This window comes from Bipolaris zeicola, assembly GCF_000523435.1.
Source record: "Bipolaris zeicola 26-R-13 unplaced genomic scaffold scaffold_37, whole genome shotgun sequence".
NCBI lineage: Eukaryota > Fungi > Ascomycota > Dothideomycetes > Pleosporales > Pleosporaceae > Bipolaris > Bipolaris zeicola.
The window spans coordinates 103,432-121,942 of record NW_006912086.1 but is presented as its reverse complement, the minus strand read 5'-3'; the positions used below and the strand labels follow the sequence as shown (position 1 = coordinate 121,942).

General features: G+C 49.5%; 5 protein-coding genes across 5 annotated transcripts; 2 read left to right on the top strand and 3 right to left on the bottom strand.

Moving 5' to 3' along the window:
- Positions 1-2,259: 2,259 nt before the first annotated feature.
- On the top strand, positions 2,260-4,521 carry COCCADRAFT_35015 (uncharacterized protein; the record flags this gene model as incomplete). Its single annotated transcript, XM_007712006.1, has 2 exons — positions 2,260-2,866; positions 2,984-4,521. 2 exons carry the CDS (start codon positions 2,260-2,262, stop codon positions 4,519-4,521), a joined length of 2,145 nt encoding a protein of 714 aa, XP_007710196.1.
- A 1,526-nt stretch (positions 4,522-6,047) lies between these two features.
- Positions 6,048-7,896, bottom strand: COCCADRAFT_90608 (uncharacterized protein; the record flags this gene model as incomplete). Its single annotated transcript, XM_007712030.1, is given in 5 exon segments — positions 6,048-7,167; positions 7,222-7,400; positions 7,420-7,626; positions 7,697-7,739; positions 7,874-7,896. The coding sequence occupies 5 exon segments, from the start codon at positions 7,894-7,896 to the stop codon at positions 6,048-6,050; spliced, it is 1,572 nt and encodes a 523-aa protein (XP_007710220.1).
- A 2,308-nt stretch (positions 7,897-10,204) lies between these two features.
- COCCADRAFT_3308 (uncharacterized protein) lies at positions 10,205-12,313 on the top strand (the record flags this gene model as incomplete). Its single annotated transcript, XM_007711983.1, has 4 exons — positions 10,205-10,994; positions 11,047-11,375; positions 11,425-11,513; positions 11,563-12,313. 4 exons carry the CDS (start codon positions 10,205-10,207, stop codon positions 12,311-12,313), a joined length of 1,959 nt encoding a protein of 652 aa, XP_007710173.1.
- Positions 12,314-12,433: 120 nt separating this feature from the next.
- Positions 12,434-14,620, bottom strand: COCCADRAFT_90759 (uncharacterized protein; the record flags this gene model as incomplete). Its single annotated transcript, XM_007712029.1, has 10 exons — positions 12,434-12,735; positions 12,791-12,896; positions 12,951-13,102; positions 13,153-13,218; positions 13,275-13,324; positions 13,379-13,726; positions 13,789-14,008; positions 14,090-14,285; positions 14,366-14,380; positions 14,471-14,620. The coding sequence occupies 10 exons, from the start codon at positions 14,618-14,620 to the stop codon at positions 12,434-12,436; spliced, it is 1,605 nt and encodes a 534-aa protein (XP_007710219.1).
- Positions 14,621-15,913: 1,293 nt separating this feature from the next.
- On the bottom strand, positions 15,914-17,741 carry COCCADRAFT_35011 (uncharacterized protein; the record flags this gene model as incomplete). Its single annotated transcript, XM_007712005.1, has 5 exons — positions 15,914-16,068; positions 16,125-17,174; positions 17,227-17,413; positions 17,462-17,532; positions 17,582-17,741. 5 exons carry the CDS (start codon positions 17,739-17,741, stop codon positions 15,914-15,916), a joined length of 1,623 nt encoding a protein of 540 aa, XP_007710195.1.
- Positions 17,742-18,511: the final 770 nt, after the last annotated feature.

Sequence of the window (18,511 nt, the reverse complement as noted above, 5' to 3'; positions counted from 1 at the left end):
GGAAGTAATTGTGACAGTTTTCGCAGGTGGGCCATATCCACCACCGTTGGCCACACTTGTTGTTTTCGTAACAGTGACTGTGACGGGCGGGGGGAGGACTTCGTAGCCTCTGGAAGGTGCGATGGTAGTCGTGATTGTCCTGGTCAAGGTACTGGGGCGTGGGCTCGGACAGGTCATGGGTGCAGTGACTGTGATTCGTATTGTAGATGTAGAAGGCTGCCCATAATCGTACACCGTGGTGGTGGTCTTGCATGTACCCGGTGTCTGCCCATAATCTTGCGCGTGGATTACTTCTTCGGAAGGTTTGATGGACGGCGATACAGCCTTTGGTGATTTCTGAGCATCCGGCACTGTGTTGTTATTCTGCGCGTGAGCTATGCAGGTCAATGCTAGAAACAGCGGCCAGTAATTGCGCATCCTGAAGCAGAAGACTAGTGATTTGGCTGAACGAGTGACGAACGGACCGAGCCTAGATATTCGCGTGCGAAAATTAGTGTAAACTGCTTGGAAAAGATGGTCGTGGATGCAGCTAGAAATGGTAAAGAGCTCTAGCCTTCTAAAGCGAGCGCAAGGCTGAGAAATGGTATGGTGTGCAGGAGCCTCAAAAACATTGGATATTGAATACAGAAGAGACAGCTGTAGAGAGAAAGAAGAATCTAGCCAATCAGCGCATGGCGTACCTTGTTACAGAGCCTGTGCCGGAAGGTGGGAAAGGAAAGAAATTGCCGGCTAAGGAGAGACAGGACGATGACGAAGCTAATAGCATTCATGCATATCACGAGATCATACGCCTGCACCGAGGAGGCTGGGAATACATGAACTTGGCTCGTGTGCCTCTATACCAGGATACGTAAATGTAACACCGGAAACAGCATATCCAAGCGGCAGGTGGGTATCTCCTCATGGTCTATTGCTTAGAAGAGTACAGAGCCCGGCGCTGAACTGATGCTAAGCCAGTGAATCATTCCACGAACACTGTCAGCATCGTCATCCTCCAGTGAAAGGCCACCACTTCAGCCATGGATGCAGATTAAAATCACGATAGCAGTGGCTGCCATTTCTAAACGCCATAACACATCTTACCCGCACCACAAACATCAGGAAATAGGACACTTGCTGCGAGGGATCTAGAGCCGAGTCGTGGATGCAACCCACGATGAACGCTGACATGGACTATATTGAGGCCGCATATAGTTAGCCCTCGACCGTAACTGGAATAGTGATCTGCAGCTGTTCATCAAAAGAAATGCGGCTTGACGCCAGGAAAGGCTGCGATGAAGGAGGTGCGGGCCAGTCTGGCAGAAGGCTAGAAGCTATGATTAAGGACATGGTAACACAAGGGCGGCCCTTACAGCTTGGCTGATGCCTCCGCTGGACGCCATGCTACTCAGATTTACTAACTAGGATCACTTAACAAGAGCACGATGATGCTTGTTGCAACAGCTTCGGGTGGATGAATGGAGCCGCAGTATATGCCGCAGCAAAGTCGTCATGAGGAGGGCATGGCGCAAGGCGTACAATGTCAGGCGAGATGCATGCACGTAAGAAGCTCAGTCCGTGCGCGACGGGAGAGTGGGGCGGCACCTAGCGCAATTGCGGCCTTAGCTGCCGCAGTGAAGAGAGCACGACTTGAACATGCTCGTCCAGTCAACCTTCAACGCCTCCTGTACGCCACACGCCTACTCACATCCCTCACTCAAGATCTGCTTGCCGAGACATCTCAACACGTTGCCCTCTCATGGCTCTAGCCCCCACCCGCCTACTTCTAGGCCCGCGATCTCTTGTTTGTTGCTTCTTCTCCAATGAGAACCCTGTAATTAGTCGCCACCCAACTCACATTCTTTGTTTGGTACCGCCACGTCGAGTGGTATTTTGATGTCTCCAAATGCGCTAGGCAAGTATATCATGTCCCTTTGGTGCCGTGCCTCGACCCCGCGTCAAGCACAGACATCAGCCATGCTGCAGAAGCAGATGGGCTTCATGTGCCCGCAGCAGCCAGACGGATCCATGATTAACCGCCCTAAGCAGTGGTCATTTGGAATCCGATACTAATCCCTTTTGAGGGCTCAGAACCGTCAATCAGCAGCTTCCTATGTCATCGCCATCCATTAAGCCGTGTATGAGGCTTTTCATGGCTGGGTCAGACGGCTGACACTTTGTTGGTGTGCCTTGCCCGTACTGCCTTTTCTTGGTTGAGAATCTTTGTTATCTCTTCTCTATACTCACTCTGGATATGATAGCATAACGCGACACTCAGCAATGCATTCCAAAAAACGCGACGAGCCGCTTCCACTGCCACCCGTCCCCTACGTTCTCAGTGATAGTGGAGTATTCGACGGCAATGATGGAAAATGGTCATCGTTCCTTCTCAACATCGGAGATGATGGCTCCGGAAGAGGCCAGAACTTCAGGGTTCTCATTTCTACATCATCTCCAGTCGTCCTGGTTCCTGGACAAACTGAATGGTGTGATGACGATGAGTGTGCTAAGAAGCGTGGACTTGAGCTTTACGACGGAAAGCAGCCTCTCGGGCTACAGAATTCGGCGCAGTGGCAAGACGCCGAGATTTACAACATACCTCAGCCGCAGTGGTGGAGTGATTCCTATAGAATTGATCAGAGCGACTTGAATGGTGTATGGGGAGTCGATAACGTGGGTTTAGGGTCAAGCTCGCCACAAAGTCTCATACTAGCCGAACAGTATGTGGTCAAGACCTTGGTGAAGGATTTCTTCATGGGCTCTTTTGGACTCGCTGTGGGAGCTGTTGGCCCGCCTGGTGGAGACAAACCAAATTTCCTGGACAATTTCGAGGCTGCAAATAAGATCGCAAGTCGTTCATATGGATACACCGCTGGTGCATACTACCGTGAGTGATCTATTTCTCCATCTTCAGTCACAAAAGAATATCGCTTTGCGTTTACTTTAACTATTCGTCATATGTGGCTTAGTAACTGACGCGTCGAGATGGGCTAAAGAAGTATAGGAAACAACAACAATGGAGTCCCAGGAAGCCTAGTCCTAGGCGGGTACGATGAATCACGATTCACTTCGAAAGGTACATCCATACGCATGCCAAATGACAAGGATAACAAGCTTGTTGTCGGAGTACAATCGATTCTTTATGCAATGGATCAAGACGTTGAAACGAACACAGTAAGATTGACACCAAGTGGGGGATTCTCTGCTACGATAGATTCTACACTGCCTTACCTCATCTTACCGGATGAAGTTTGCGACGAGTTTGTATCCAAATTCCGTCTAGATTTTGATAAGGATAGTCAGTTGTTTCTTGTCGACTCTACTTCTCACCAGGCCAACGAGCGCGAGAATGCTACCGTTTCCTTCAAAATCGGGGCGAGCCCTTCTGACAGCGACATCTTCACATCCATTGTCTTACCATACGCAGCATTCGTCCAACAGGCTAGCTTTCCTCTGCCCGTTGCCAATGATAACACCCAGTATTTTCCGATCAAAAAATCCGAGAACGGCAAGTTTGTGCTGGGTCGCACGTTTTTGCAAGAAGCTTACATCATCGTCGACTACGAAAGGACCAATTTCACAATTGCGCGAGCATTGTTTGCTGACCCCATGCCCACTCAGAGTCTTGTCACCATATTTAACGAATCATATACTGGACTACCTTCTGTCGCCAAGGATGATTCTGGAGGTGGATTACCTACCGGTGCAATTGCTGGAATCGTCGTGGGAATTGTTATAGTTTTCGCTCTCGCTGCTATTGGTGTCTTCATTTGGTGGAGGAAGCGCCGTAATCCAAAGAAAGATGGACGTGAAAGTGAAAGGCATTTGGAGATAGACACAACCCACGCTGGCACGGAAGTCAAGTACCGACGCGTCTCAGAGCTCACTGGATCCGAAGGTCCGCAATCACCAAGAGGCTCGTCCCTGGGTTACTACGGTCCCGATCATAAGTCGATACCCCCAATTTCCGAGATGTCACCAGAAAGTCCTCCCTCCGAGCTTTACAGTCCTCCACCTGAAGGCCATGACGGTGTTGATTATTTTGCTGCTGCGGAGGCAAGACGGCAGGGGGCAATGCGAGATCGCCGCTCTCCAGTCATGAGCACACCACAATCGCCTACTATTGCCGAACTTCCTGGAGAAGGCATTCCATACGAGACTTCTGCGGATGAACCGAAGCCGACACAAAGACCTCCACATAGCCGCAGCCCGAGTGACAGTTCACTTGGTACAAACATCGATGCAGTACTAGCGAACGAGCGAATGGTTAGTTCAAGGAATGAATCGGATGCTGATGATGCGGCGGTGGAGCCTCGTTCATCGGAAACTATCGAGGAAGAAGCTGGCGCAAAACCGGGCCCTCCGGATGGAGAACATGACCCTACCGAGCAATCAACCGTTGAAAGGCGACCATCTCATTCGAGAGGGCTGAGTGACACTACAGTTAAAAGCGAAAGCACAGCGGTGTCGCAGCCCACCCAAGAAGAGATGGAACGCTGGGCTAGGACTGGAGAGGATGCACAGCGGCCCATGTCTCCGTAGCCTACAGCGATCTGAAAACCACCTCGATGCACTTTGAGAGTTTTTCGAACAGCTTTTCCTTTTTTCGTATTTTCTTCACTCTGAATACTTGTGCAAATCAAGATACCCACTTGTACATTCTTTACATCTATATTATACTCCTCTAGTTCCTTTACAGATGCAACGCCGCGATGCTATATTTATGTAAACACAATTCACCCAAATTCTTTCAACACAGCAAGTAAACTTTCACACAGACGTTACGCGTCTGACACCCTCGTAAGCCAATTCCAAATCCAAAAGTTACAACTCTATTGTGTCCCTCCCGCCACCCCAGTCCCCCAAAAATCTCCTCATCCCCCTCTTTACACTGCACCGCACGCACCATATCCACCTTTCCCCCATCTACACCGCCACACCTAACCGCTGACCACCCTTTCCCTCCCCCAACACTCCAACAACCAGCACAAAAACAGCTGCATACAGCCTACTCCCCCTCCAGTCTCTCCCGCATGCCGCTAGCATCTCTTTGTTCGCAATTCCATTCTTTGTTTACCGGTTCGGCAATAACCCAGAACCAAGGTTTTGCAATTGAATTGGACTGGGACTGGCGGGGATGGATAATTCTAGCCCTGCAGGTTTTGCCGGCCGCCCATAAACACAGTGTGGGATTTCTTTGGGCAAAAATCAGCCTTGTACATTTGCACAAAAGGGTATGCACAATAATGTCAGCCTGATTATGACGATTTTGTTGTTGAAGGCGGAATGATGGCACAGCTGAGCGGTGGAAGCTTTTTTTTTATTTCAACAGGGTCGATTATTCAAGCACACAACGGTGGCAGCAACGGATTCCTATGCTAACTTTCCTGAAATGAAAGCCTGAGGCATATTCGACCGTGTTCATGCGTTAAGTGCTCCGCGGAGCAAAACATCGGTATAAGCTTTAAACCCGCCTTCCAGTCTTGCGTGCACGAGGGTAAGGATTGGGGGCGGTTGCGCGGCGTATCGGGTAAGGCGAAAAGTGGGGCGAGTTGCAATATGCTCCGAGGAGGCGAGAGCGATCCCAGTCTAGACGACACAGACTTTGTAAGCGTAGTATGAACATCAAACGCCCTTCTAGGTAACGCATGCGTATTTACTTGGAGAAAAAAAAACAATAATGCACGGGCATGGTTTCAAACAGGCCAAGTGTGGAGATGTTATTGTTCGAGGGAAAACAAGATTGGTATTTTGCGGGCTGGATATCACGCCACAATGACATCTCTGGTCGTGGCATTTGATTGTTGTTCTATATTCAGCCTGATTAATGGATTAACCGGTGTACATAAATATACACACTCGAGAAAGTTAACCGCCAGAATAGCGACGAATGCCCCGAAGCTTTGGCGCTGTTGAAGGGTCGCTGCGGGATCAAGGCACGGCTTTGCGCATGTGACGATTTTGCGCTAAATCCTCATTCGATACAGCTCAATTACAGGGTTTCTGGTTCGACATGGCGGGTCTGGCTATAGATAGCATGATGTTGTGGCGGTATGTCGTATACACACTCAATCCTCGTGGTCTACCTTGGGTATCTTGTCTTGCTCCGCTAACGTTACCATAAACTTGTGCCCAGGAGATGAATGGTCCGGCATCTCAGTGGGCACAGATTGTCCAGGGTGTGTCTGTCGATAAGCCACGTCAGGTGCGGGCCGCTGCGGATAAAGTACCCCTCCTGGTGTTGCAGCACTATTGTGACGCCGCATCAGATTTGTGAAGAGATCGAATGTCGCGTTCGAGTTGAGAAATGACAGTGGCCATTGGATGGCAGGAAGCCAGCTTTGATCAATGGATTCGTGGCATGCCTTTAGTACTCGCTGGCCCCAGTTTTTCATGAACCAGTATCGTGGTTCCGCGGCTAGGAGAATAGTGGAATAGTGCATGAGAATGACTAGCGCACCTGGCCGTCGTCGCTGCAAAAGACCCATGAATTCCGCACCGGTATGTAATGGCCAGATGAACAAGAAGCGTAGCTCTCGGTTGTCAACCTTTGGAGGCATCGAGATACTTAAAGCAGGATCGAAGTGTGCCACTGTGGCCAAGTAAACCGCCCTTTCACTCTCAGGGAGATCATGTTTGTCCCGGATGAAACCGACTAGTGCAGGGGTTTGTTGTAGTAGCTCCAGCAAGAGTGGTTGGGAAGGGGTCACCTCGGATGGGTCTCTGACCAAGGGAGCAAGAAATGAGTCAACAATAGTAGTTTGTGCAAGTGCCAGGACATTACCCATACCCTGCATGAGGTAAAAGCAGTTGAGGAGACCTTCAATGGCACACGGTGATGTACCGTTCATATTGTGCTCAGCCTCAAAGCCTAATGAGGCAAATACACTCAGAGTGAGTAAGGTTGATGTGGCTACTATAGCTGCAGCTTCTTCAGGGGTGGTGGCTGCGATGTTTTTTCGCAGCCCCCTTATGGCACAATCCTGGTGGTGTATTCCAAAGGTGTAATATTCGTGGCATAGTTCTTGCTGCTGCTCTTTGTCGGCTTTGGAGAATGCAGCGAAAGCCAACATTTCGTGCATCAAGTAGGGATGTGAGATTGCATACTTTGGAGCTTCGACTCGCCACATGTAGCAGATATCGCTTCGAAGTGTGAGCTCTTCGTGGGCTTGGGTGGTCCAAAAATGCCTACAACGGATGAGTGGACGTGCCTGGTTGGGTGGGGTCGATGGTTGGTCTTACAGGAGCTCCAGGTCACGCAGCCAAAGGTCTGCTTGGGGGATTTCATTGCGGTGTATGAATCTTGATAGAAACAGATACTGGTCTGCCTGTGACTCTGGCGAGGAGCCTTCGGATATGGCTGGGTGCTGACTAGGGTGAGAGTCTATGCGGGAGGGAGGCGTTGCAGATGCCGACGACGCCTGTTGGCTGGTCAGCAACGATATCCAAAGGCATGGTGTCGATGTGCGGGTCGGATCGTACGGCTATGGGTCGCTCAGACGGGGACGACTGGTTGGTGCGTCGGGCAGTAGTTGCAGCGGAACCTGCCGCAAGGGAGGAGGACTGTGGTGTGTTGGGATCCCAGGTAACAAGGCTACACGGGACGCCATGACGGGCACAGTTTGAGCACGGCTTGAGCTCGTCACACTGGAGTCTATCTCAGCAATGATCTTCTTGGATCAGTCCACCATGCTCCGCCCGAGTTGGACTGGCGTACCTTCACGTGGCGAGCCTTGCACTGTCGACAGCCCAGGCGTGATCTGTCATAGACATTTTAGCGTAGTCCAGTGCCAATAATAGCCCCTGGTATGGCCAGGACGGTGAAACGGGATGAGGTTATTGGCGTGTGTGTGCGGGTGACGAATAGACGGGTGGGGGGTTAACAAGTACGGACTTCTTGTGCCCGAGGCGTGGCATTGGAGGAGAGCAGCACGGCCAGGGACCGGGGCGTTGGGCTGCGACAGTTGACCGCTCGCTCACGAGAGTGTAACGGACCTACTCTACTGGACGTGTCGTCAGACCGTTGATTGAGGCAAGAAAGCGAATGCGACGTGGAGGAACACGGGAGGTGCTGTCTTGGTGGAGCGTGGGATCTTTGCGCGCGCAGGGATAAGCACACACTATGCCTCTTCCATCGCACGATATGCACCCAAATAAAACCTCGGCGAGCAAGTGGAGCTCGCATTCGCATTCCTGCCCTCATCGTCCCCAGATGGCGCTCCAGCTCGCCATCACCACTGGCCCGCCGATTTCCATCGCGTCTCGGGCACTATCCACGTGCAGCGGCTCGTTCCATCGCATCTGGGGTCTTCTAATTACTTACATATGTATACAGGTCCTCTGCACATCACCCCACCCACCTTCCTTGTCCTTGCACCCGCTGTCCCAACATCATGCAGAAACGCTCCATGCCTCTCTACCATACACGCGCACACAACGCCTAGCATCGTCACATGTTGGTGGTCGAGATAACCACTAGATCAAGAGCTACCGCAGCCGCATGTGCTCCAGACCGTTTGAATTTTGTGTTGGGCGGTCGAGAAAAAGCAAACTATGCACGCTACGCCCATGGCTCCATGTATACTTATGCTTACAAGCTGCAAGACGAACTACTTCAAGCAAGAGACTGGCCGGCGTGGAATCGAGACGGCTAGCCTAAAGGTCCTCATCGTGACCCCGCGTTGCATTAGGATAAACCGGGGACGAAACGGTCCTCCACAGCTGGCTTGCCTCCGTCATGGAACCGATCTGAATTCCAAATGACTCTGTCCATTGAATCGAGTGGTTACCTCAGCCAAGGCAGTCTGATCTGCATATGACGGATTTCACACGAAATGTGTGCTGATGGACATGTTATGCACTAGAACACACTTGTGGGGGTAACGTTTTCCGGAAGCACTAGGAAAGATGAATATTTGGAATATTCAAGCCAATATCAGATATTGATTATGACAGATCTCACGACAGCGTATCAGGCGTTCCAGTGTGGTATAAACATTATCACTAGTCTCCCGGCTCCGACAGATGAAATCTGGCTTGCTTATCGTCGATCAATCTTGATTCATCATCCGGCCATGTTCAGGCTGGCATGTCCCTTGCTCCCACGATAGTGTCCTATTGCGCAATTCCGAGAGACGTACATGTTGAACGGCAAGTTTGATTGCTGAAACGGTTCTCAACGCCATGTATCGGATCGGCAGATATAGTTTGACCACAGCTGTTGCGGCCGTCATGTAAATAGAATAAGGGCTTGGCAACGTCACCCCTCAATAGAACCCCTAGCCCGCATTGAAACCCTATCGCAGACGCGAAGGCGTCCGATGGGCAATGACGGCGAGGTTTCTCTGTAGATGTAAAAAATGCCCAGCTATCTACACCTGCTATTGTTAGACACTGCTAGTCTGCGTAGTATGTTTGTACAGTACAGAGGTCGACAAAGACCCCCAATCTATTCCTGATATGTGAGTTCCTTTTGCAAGACTCGCTTTTGGACAGTCAGCTCATGTCCTCGCAAATGAAAAGCGGCTAGAAGCCTTCGAGACTGCCAGCTACCATGAAGCCAAGTCGGGAGGGGGTTCAAGGTACATGAATCGTTTGAGGTCCAACTCGGCCCCCGTGTTGATAAACACTACGCGAGAGTCCAGTCGCGTGGGGGCCTAGTTGGAAGTGCATTATTTTAGCGTGTTGATAGCATAGGCACATGTCAAGCCCCAGCGTTGACAGGATGACAGGAGAGCGGTTTGGGTCTAGACTGCTGCCTATCGATAACGTACCTTTGGCTAGGCCCACCCGGGTCACATGCCTTCAACTTCATCCAACGACAAAAGATGCCTAGTCCACTAACAACGGTACATGGTGGTATAGTCGCGAAACTTAGTGCATCCATAAATGAACTGTCTTCATACCATTCGCTTACTTCAGCATGTAATATGACCACGGCCGCGACCGTACCTCATCTTAGGTACTAACCATCTGCCAGGAACGCCAACAGTAGTAGGCGCAATGGGAAGCCCGCCTCGTGTGAACCCTGCAGGCTGAACAAAACAAAATGCGATCACGGCCATCCCAAATGTGACAGATGCCGACAGCGCGGAATAGAGGACCGCTGCTTCTATCATCCAGCACCTCTAACCAGACCGCGTCCCGTGGCAGATGAGTCAGAAGCAGGCGCGTCTCGTCCTCACAAGCGAAAGTACAGCAAGACTGTGACCGATATTTTCAAACAATGGCTAATATTCATAGCCGCTCATCAAAGAAGAATAATGATCCCGCTGCTGTTTTCCTGTCGCCTTCATCCCATGGAGACAAACTCGCCGATGCCGTTGCTGCTGATGTCTATCACCCAGGATTTCTCGGCCCTGGCTCTTATGCCGTGTTACTTGCTCAGGATGAAGAGCCGGGTCAGCTACCGGAGCGCGAAGGATCTGTCGCATCAGAGAGATCAGATCGGGAACTTACCCACCAGCACACTTTGTCCAAATCAATGAGATATCAGATGGCGCATGGTGTGCTAAGCACTTTTCGCCATTACGACATAATAAAAGAGCTTGTACTCTGGTATAACGCGCGCAACGAAGCAGGTGTAATACCGGCGCCAATAGGAGTTGACGCTGTTAATGCGCTAGAAGCTGTCGTCGATAAGCACGATCTCCGACGCAAAGAACCAAGCCCAGAACTGATAGCCCAAGTTCTGGAAACCACCGCACGCCCTTTTACGATATCTCAGTCCCTCGAGGCCCGCGATCTTCACATACTATGCTCAGGCGAAAACCTTCGTTTTGAATACATTGGTTTCTTGCTCGCCACCGCGGGTCGCTCACTCACGTTCGGTTTCGGACCAGAGTCGTATAGCGATGTGAGTAACAAAGAAATGAGGTTGCGCTTTACCGACGAATTGCTTCGCGCAAGTACGACCTGTTTATTCCTTACCACTATGCTTGCTACAGTCAATGACCTTACCATATGGATGTACTACGAGAACTACCTGTTTACAGTCATGATGTGCGGATATGCTGGTAAGTGATATCTCGAAACCTTTTTGAGCATGTCTAATGACTGTAAATCTAGGACCGCCTGCTTGGAGACGCATCGGGGAGTTGGCGACCCAGGTGTACGCGCTCGGCATCCATCAAGATAGAAAGTGCGCCCAAGCGCCAACTTGGTTGGCGGAAACTCGCCGCAGACTCTTTTGTGCGGCTTACAACCAAGACAAATCCATTTCCACATTCCTTGGTCGCCCTGTAAGAATCAGTAAGAGACATACCGATATTCACCTGCCGCTTGATTTAGCCGATGATGAAGTGACGGGCAACGAGGAGGTACTCAACGCCGCCATACAAGCTTTAGGACCTGATGGCTGGAACACCAAAGGTAGATGGCTTCGGGCGTCATGGATCGTGAGTAACTCAACATCCCTCAAACCCAACCAAACTGACATATTTCCAGCGTCTGCGCCAAATGTCTCTCGAATTTCGCGAAGAGATACTCGAGTTTTCCTTTGTCAAAATCGATGCAAATGCGGAAGCTCAACTCTTGTACGCTTTTGTCAGTACCGTTTCCCTGCTTTCACTAATACATGCGTAGGGATATATCTCAGCGCATAGGTACATGTTGGGATATGTTACCGAAGCACATGCGTTATTGGAAAACATGTTGGGACGATGACGTTCCCACCAAAATCTGCTTGATGCTGTGCATCGTTCATCTTACCCACTGGTATAATGAGTTCATGATCCAAAAGTTGCTCGACTACAGCCCTTTGACACTTAACACGGCATTGCTGCGTGTTTCAATTGACCTACTATCCAACACTCTCACTCTGGGTACAATACGCGATCGGTCATATGATGTTCACCGCGACATGCTACATTGCGTGTTGCTCTTTGGGATTCCGGCTGCCTCAGTCTTAGCCACAGCCCTTCGTGAGCAACACCATACAGGCCAGCAGTTTCCGTCTGGAATCTCCCGATCAGAAATCATCCGCATGCTTAGCGTGCTCATTTCGCATCTTGATGCTGCTGCGCACATGGAAAACTCTGGAGCGAGGCATGGCGAAGCAAACTACAATTTGTGTCGCAAAGCGAGTAAGACTTTCACAAAGATCATCGACACAGTGTTGGATCCAAAGGCTGTGGAGGAGATAACACCAGCCAGTGATCAGGTGGGAATGGACCTTGGCTTGGATCTATTCTCTGGTGCTGGGTTAGATGGTTTCGAGGGAATGGATTTTCCAGGGCTGGGAATTGGTCCTAGCACAAGTGGAGGTGTCAATGATGCTTCTAATGTAGATTGGGGAGCCCTTGGACAGTGGAATGCTTGGACCGGACCTGTGTAAAGCACTTTGCACCGGTTTTCATACTAATATTACCATCTAGCCTATTTAATAGCGCCTGCAGCCCATAATTTTAATCTTGGAATCTTCTCGAGTATAAATCAACTGAAAAAGCTCCTGTTTTTAGTTTTCCAACGCGGTTGTTTTCTTGATAGTCGTGAACCGGAACCCGAAGCCAGCCAGGAACGCCGCACCACTAAATGCAATGGCGACAATCATCGGGCCCCTGAAACCTGACACATACGCCTTGAGTACTCCCTCGATATATTGAGCTGGAATTCGATCTCTGATCTCACTAGCGCCAGCTTCGAGGACCAAAGAAGGGTTTAGTCCAGCTGCAGTGACAGCCAAGCGCTTGAGAAGGATGTTCGAGAACGCGGTCTGAGCAGCTGAGACACCAAAGGCACCTCCCATTGTTTGGATGACTGTTTACGGGGTTAGAAATAGAATAAAACAGGTCGATATTACCGTTGGACTTACAAAGAAGCGTGGCTGTAGTTAGAGGTACGTCAGCTTCCTTGGTCGAGGCTTGAATGAGCATAACAGGGACTTGGAAACTGATGCCAACACCCAATCCTGCAAGGATCTACAAAAGAATATATTAGCAAGGTAATCCGAACTGAAAAAGCAGTGTACGTACCTGGTAGCCGATCCAAATTCGACTAGGAGAATCGATGTCAAAAGTGTAAATCAAACCAGAGCCAATGGCTGTGACACCGGCGCCAAGGATCATCCATGGGAAGGCATACCCGGTTTTCGAAATGATTTGGCCGACAAGGACGACGCATAGTGCTGGCAGTGTGGTTAGTGAGAGCTTGAAGGGAATGACTCAGTGCACTCACTGACTGCGAGGATGTAAGGAACAGTGCGGACACCACTTGTTGATGCTGAGACACCTTGAACAGACTCTGTTTCTTGTTAGAACCAGTACGTATCATTGTAGCTGTTATAAGGATACACATACGGAAGTAAATCGGGATGTAGTAGAACGTAATTGAAAACGCAGCGTTGATCCTGACAAATGTTAGTATCGAACTCCCATCCCCTGAGTCTTGGACAAAAACTTACAAGAAGGCGAAAGTCGATCCAACAGCAACTGTGCGCCTCTTGATGATACGGTCATGCACCATGGCATTCTCACCTTGCCACCACTGCGCCACAATAAATAGTACGATGAAGATGGCAAAGCCCACGAGTGTGCCAATGACTTTGGAGTCGCCCCAGCTCTTTGTTGTGCCACCCCATTGCATAGCGAGAATGAAGCACACAACCGCACCGATGATGAGAGCAACGCCGATGACATCCAACTGACGAAGCATACCGCGCCAGTCAGGACGAGTCTTCGGTGGCTCGTTGACGAAGAAGAGGAGAATGAAGAGGCATGATACGGCGCCAACAGGAAGATTGATGTAAAAGCTACAATCACACTTAGCCCACTTTCTCACATACATATCCAGACGAGCAGAGAGATCACTTACCACCATCGCCACGACACATGGCTCGTAAATGCACCTCCAATCAACGGTCCAACCACGCTAGCAAACCCATACGCAGCACCCATAAGCCCACTATACTTTGGCCTATCGGCCGCCGGTACCAAAACAGCGATAATCGTGTACGAGCCCGCAAACAACCCCGCAGCTCCAACACCGCAAATCGCACGGCCGATGATCAGCGCAACTGAACTGGGTGCAGCACCTACATAGTAAGTATCTTAAAATCAGTATTTCCCGTTACTTGAAAGAGGGGGCGGCCGTGAAGGGAGGGATAAAAGCGTACCGCACACCACACTGCCCAGCTCGAAAAACCCAATTGAGATTAGGTACGTCCATTTTAGCGGGAAAAACGTGTAGAGTCGACCCCAGGATGCTTGCGTTGCAGCTGTTGTGACGAAGAAGGCAGAGCCGTACCACCCAATATCTTCTAGACTGTGGAATTCATCGGTGATTTTGGGGATGGCTGTTGAGATAATGGTCTGCGATTTGCGCCGTTTGGTTAGCATTGCTTTTTTCCCCCTTGATACCGAGAAACAAAGGATTTCGTGGATTTACTTACGAAATCGAGAGAAGCCTGTCGCGGTGTTTGTTAGCATTTGTTCTTCTCTCCTTTTTTTGGTTGGGGTTGAATGGAAAGGGAAAGGGAAAGGAAGGATATACTTACCAAGAAAATCGCCAAAACAAGTCCAGTCAGCACGAGCAAAAACCGTCCTTTGGATAACTGGATATGCGCGTCTTCTTGCAAATTGAGTGATTCGTTGCTAGACTGCGGATCCTTTTCTGAATCTGGTGTTGCGAGTGTCTTTTCCTTCATCTTTTCCTTTTTCCTTACTTCACGATATCGGCCGAGGGGAGGGGGGCGAAATCAAAGTAAAAATTTAAATGTGCAAAATAGGAAGAAACTGGAAACGACAATAATCTCTACTCAAGATGTGTTTTTTTTTCGCGGCGTAGAAATGCGTAGTCAGTTGGTAAATCCCCAAAATTCCACAAGTCTTCCTACTACTACTATGTACTACTACCTACGCTTTACTAACAACAAAGCACTCAAATAATATTAACAGCCCAGCCCCCATCGGCTCTCCACTAGCCACACCCTCCCTTTCTGACTAATTCGCTCGCACGCAAGTTCCGAGTGCGAGGTCGGACAAGCAAAATGCGCGAGATTGATGGGGTGCGAGGGGTCGTGCGCATTGAGAAGGGAGAGGTTGCGATGTACGGAGGTCCGGTGCCAAGGCGGAGGTCCGTCGGCGTGTGATTTGTTGATTTGGACAACGAATATGGAATTGAGTGTTTCGGTGGTAATGAACGGAATGTAGAAGAAGGGTGAATGATGCGTGATATCGGACGTAACGTGTTGTGTTGATTGTTTCGCGGATGTCCTGTGAGTGCGTGGTCTGCTGGTCCGTTTGGGAGTCCGGTGTGATGTGTGTTGTGAATGCTGGGGGTCGTTCATGTCTTTGTTTCATATGTGCCTGTCATTCATCTCGTCTCTTGTGCGGATGCAAAATAGAGTGTGCAGAGATATCGTGCTTTTCTCTAGGGTGCGGTGCCTGGATGGCGGAGGTGAAGGTGGATAACAACTTGATGGACATGGAAAATGAGGCCATTTGGATGTCAAAATGTTGTGTCCCTTCATTTTTCTATATTCTTGATTCATCAAGTTTTCGTTTCGATGTGATATGTGAAAAAAGGGGACCAATTACGATCCCGTGAGTTGAAGTCGCAAACCTGAAGAGGATATGCAATGGCAGTCGATGATGTAGATAATGTATCTAGCTATGAATACAAGTTTTAGTGATGAAAAGACATCGCGCGGGATTAAATGAGGTAGCCTTGACTTCCTCCTTCTGTAACATGCTCATAACAAATGAGGTCGCGTGGACAATTCTTCGGCTGAGCAACAACCGAGTCACAGTTATTCACCCAGCAATATCGTTCACAAATTTTGTTTTTGGAAGTGTTAAATAGTGGCCAAAACATGAATTGTAAACGTAAAGGAGCGGTAAAAATCTAGGAGAGCTACAAAAAGGAAGACCAAAGCTAGCCAACAACAATTAAGCTGATGCAAGATTCACCAATAAAGACGCCAATTTCAAAGACCATCTCAGATAGCAACATCAGCAGACTCCATCACAGCCTCCTCAAACATGGTGTCCACCAACTTCGCCTTGTGCTCGTCCCTAGGTTTGATGTCAAACACGAAGGGCCTCGGTCGTGTAATGAGCAGGTCCGTCCAGTCAGTAACGTGTACTGGGATATCTGTCAATGCGTCAGTAAGCTATTTATTGGATGCGAAGATTATTTTTGATACGTACCCACTCCGATCTTGTTCTTCTTCTTAGAGACGTTGAATGCCCAAGCCAAAGATCCCATAATGGTGACCAATTGGTAGTCAACAATTTCCATACCCATGCAGTTGCGACGTCCATAGCCGAAGACATGGTGGTTGATAACATTGGGGTACTTGGTGAGAGGCTCTTTGTACGTTGGATATTTGGGGTTCAAATAGCGATCCGGGTTGAACTCTTCAGGGTTTGGATAGAGAGCCTCATCACTGCGTCGTGCCCATTCTGTAGGGTGGACGAGTGTACCCTTCTCAATTAAATATCCATCGTAAACATCATCCCTCTCGGCTTCGTGAGGTACACCGGTAGGTACGGGTGGCCTCCAGCGGATCAACTCCTTTCCGACAGCCCTAAGAATAGGAAGCTTGGGCGCATCAGCCCATGTGGGAAGACGGTTAGGACCGCAGACTTCGTCAATCTCCTCCTGGAGTTTCTTTTGCCACTGAGGGTAATGACACATTGCCAGGAAGTAAGTCTGGATGGGGGAAGACATGGGTAATGATGCTGTGATAGCAAGCATGCCGACAGCAAAAGCGCCCTCCTTGTCGTCCTGAACTCCGCTCGGGAACTTGAGACGCTCTTGCTCCTGGAGAAACGTGCGCGACCATGAGTGACCATCGATACCAGCTTCCATCTTAGCTTTGACTGCTTGCATTGCCCCCACCCAAAACTCCCGCTGGGCATCGTGGCGTTTCTTTTCCCTCCAGTACCAGGGGTTAAGAACATTTGGCAACAGCATGATGATCGGAACTTTGTTTGGAAGCTGTCCGGAAGGAGATATAGCAGATAAAAGACCAGAGGAGCTTTTGTTCAGGGCAATGCTGAGGGTAGGATCTTCCCATGCTAGGCGAGCACTCACGCGATGTGTGAACTCTTCAGCAAGTCTAGGGTAGTTTCGGTTATCCCTCTTCAACAGGTACATCATTCTCTTAATTTCAACGTGTGTAAAACCGTACATGTCGTAGTTGTAGGTCTTTGCGAGACACTCGTGGGCGAATTTTCGATGCCTTGTAAGCGCCTCTGTAGGTCACTCGGTCAGCGATACTCCAGGTAGAAATCACATTGTTCTTACCATTATTATCCAGTAGGGGAAGATACTCCGCATCAGTCTTAGCGCCAGGAATGTTTGGTGTAGGAGCACGATTCGAATAGTGAGAACCACGTTTGGCGAGGATGTCTTGAGCCATCTTTTCGCTATTGATTCGGACGTGTTTGGTGCCAAACAGCGTCAACTGGTAGATCGGACCATATTCATCATGCTTTCAATTTATTAGTTGAAAATTACGAACATATAGTGGTGTACTCACCCATTCTGCAAACTTCTTATAAACGTCGGTAGAGGGCATTTGGAAGATAGGTCCGATCCACGGTATTAAACCTTCATAATCAGGTTACTAGTGACAACAGAATTTCGCTCAGAAATTTACCTTTTGGACCGGGGATCGTTTTGTATTGGGCTTTCTTTGGGTCATTCTTGACAAGGCGGATGATAGCCCAAAGAACGGCACTGATTGCACTAAAGGCAATCGCAGGGGCGAAAACAGAAAGCAGAGACTGCGATCCAGTCTGAATCAGTTCCTCAATCATTTTGAATGTTTTTGAGAGAAGAAGAGTGAACTGATGTTTGAAGTGAGTATGTTCTATGGCCTCTCTACTACCTTTTTATCTTCTTACTCACTCTCAGCTTCCTCCTCAGTCCGACTTCCGTATCCGCACGTTGGCATGCTACTCTTGGCCCAGCCTCATCCTTCCAACATTGCTATTGCATGCAAACAATGGCACAATCCACATGAAGCCTAACGCGGATGTATCATCGCGAGGTCCGAGGACTCGCGCCAGCCATAGAGGTCGGTGTTGCGACTACCGGCCAGCCGACAATCATGGAGCGGGTGTGGAGAGCCGAGTGCTATTAGGAACAGAAAATTGTGAACCATATTGGTTTCTTCTAGCATCTGGAGCAGTGAGACTGACCCGAGATTGAAGTGAGCTCTGTTCATCGATCGATACAAGGCATCCTGTTATCACGTGATGCACAGCACTAAATGTCTTAGCAAACCCCGATGTTCTCAATGCAAAGCTTGCTCTATTGGTGACATGGTGTCTTATTCTTGCTGATTCTCGTTTCTTAATTGGCTAGTTCTTCGCTGGTAGCTATCAGCCTCCATCCAGTGAGATTGCGGATGTCCGCTAAACAGTCGGCAAGCCACCGAAGTAAGCACCAAGGGACCGATGGCGCCATGTCGGCGGACATCCGCGATACCACCACTTACTAACAACCCCTGTTGTCAGCCTACATCGTAGACATTTCGTGCATCTAGGCTCCATCCGTACGTGGGATGTTTCTTAGCTATCAAACA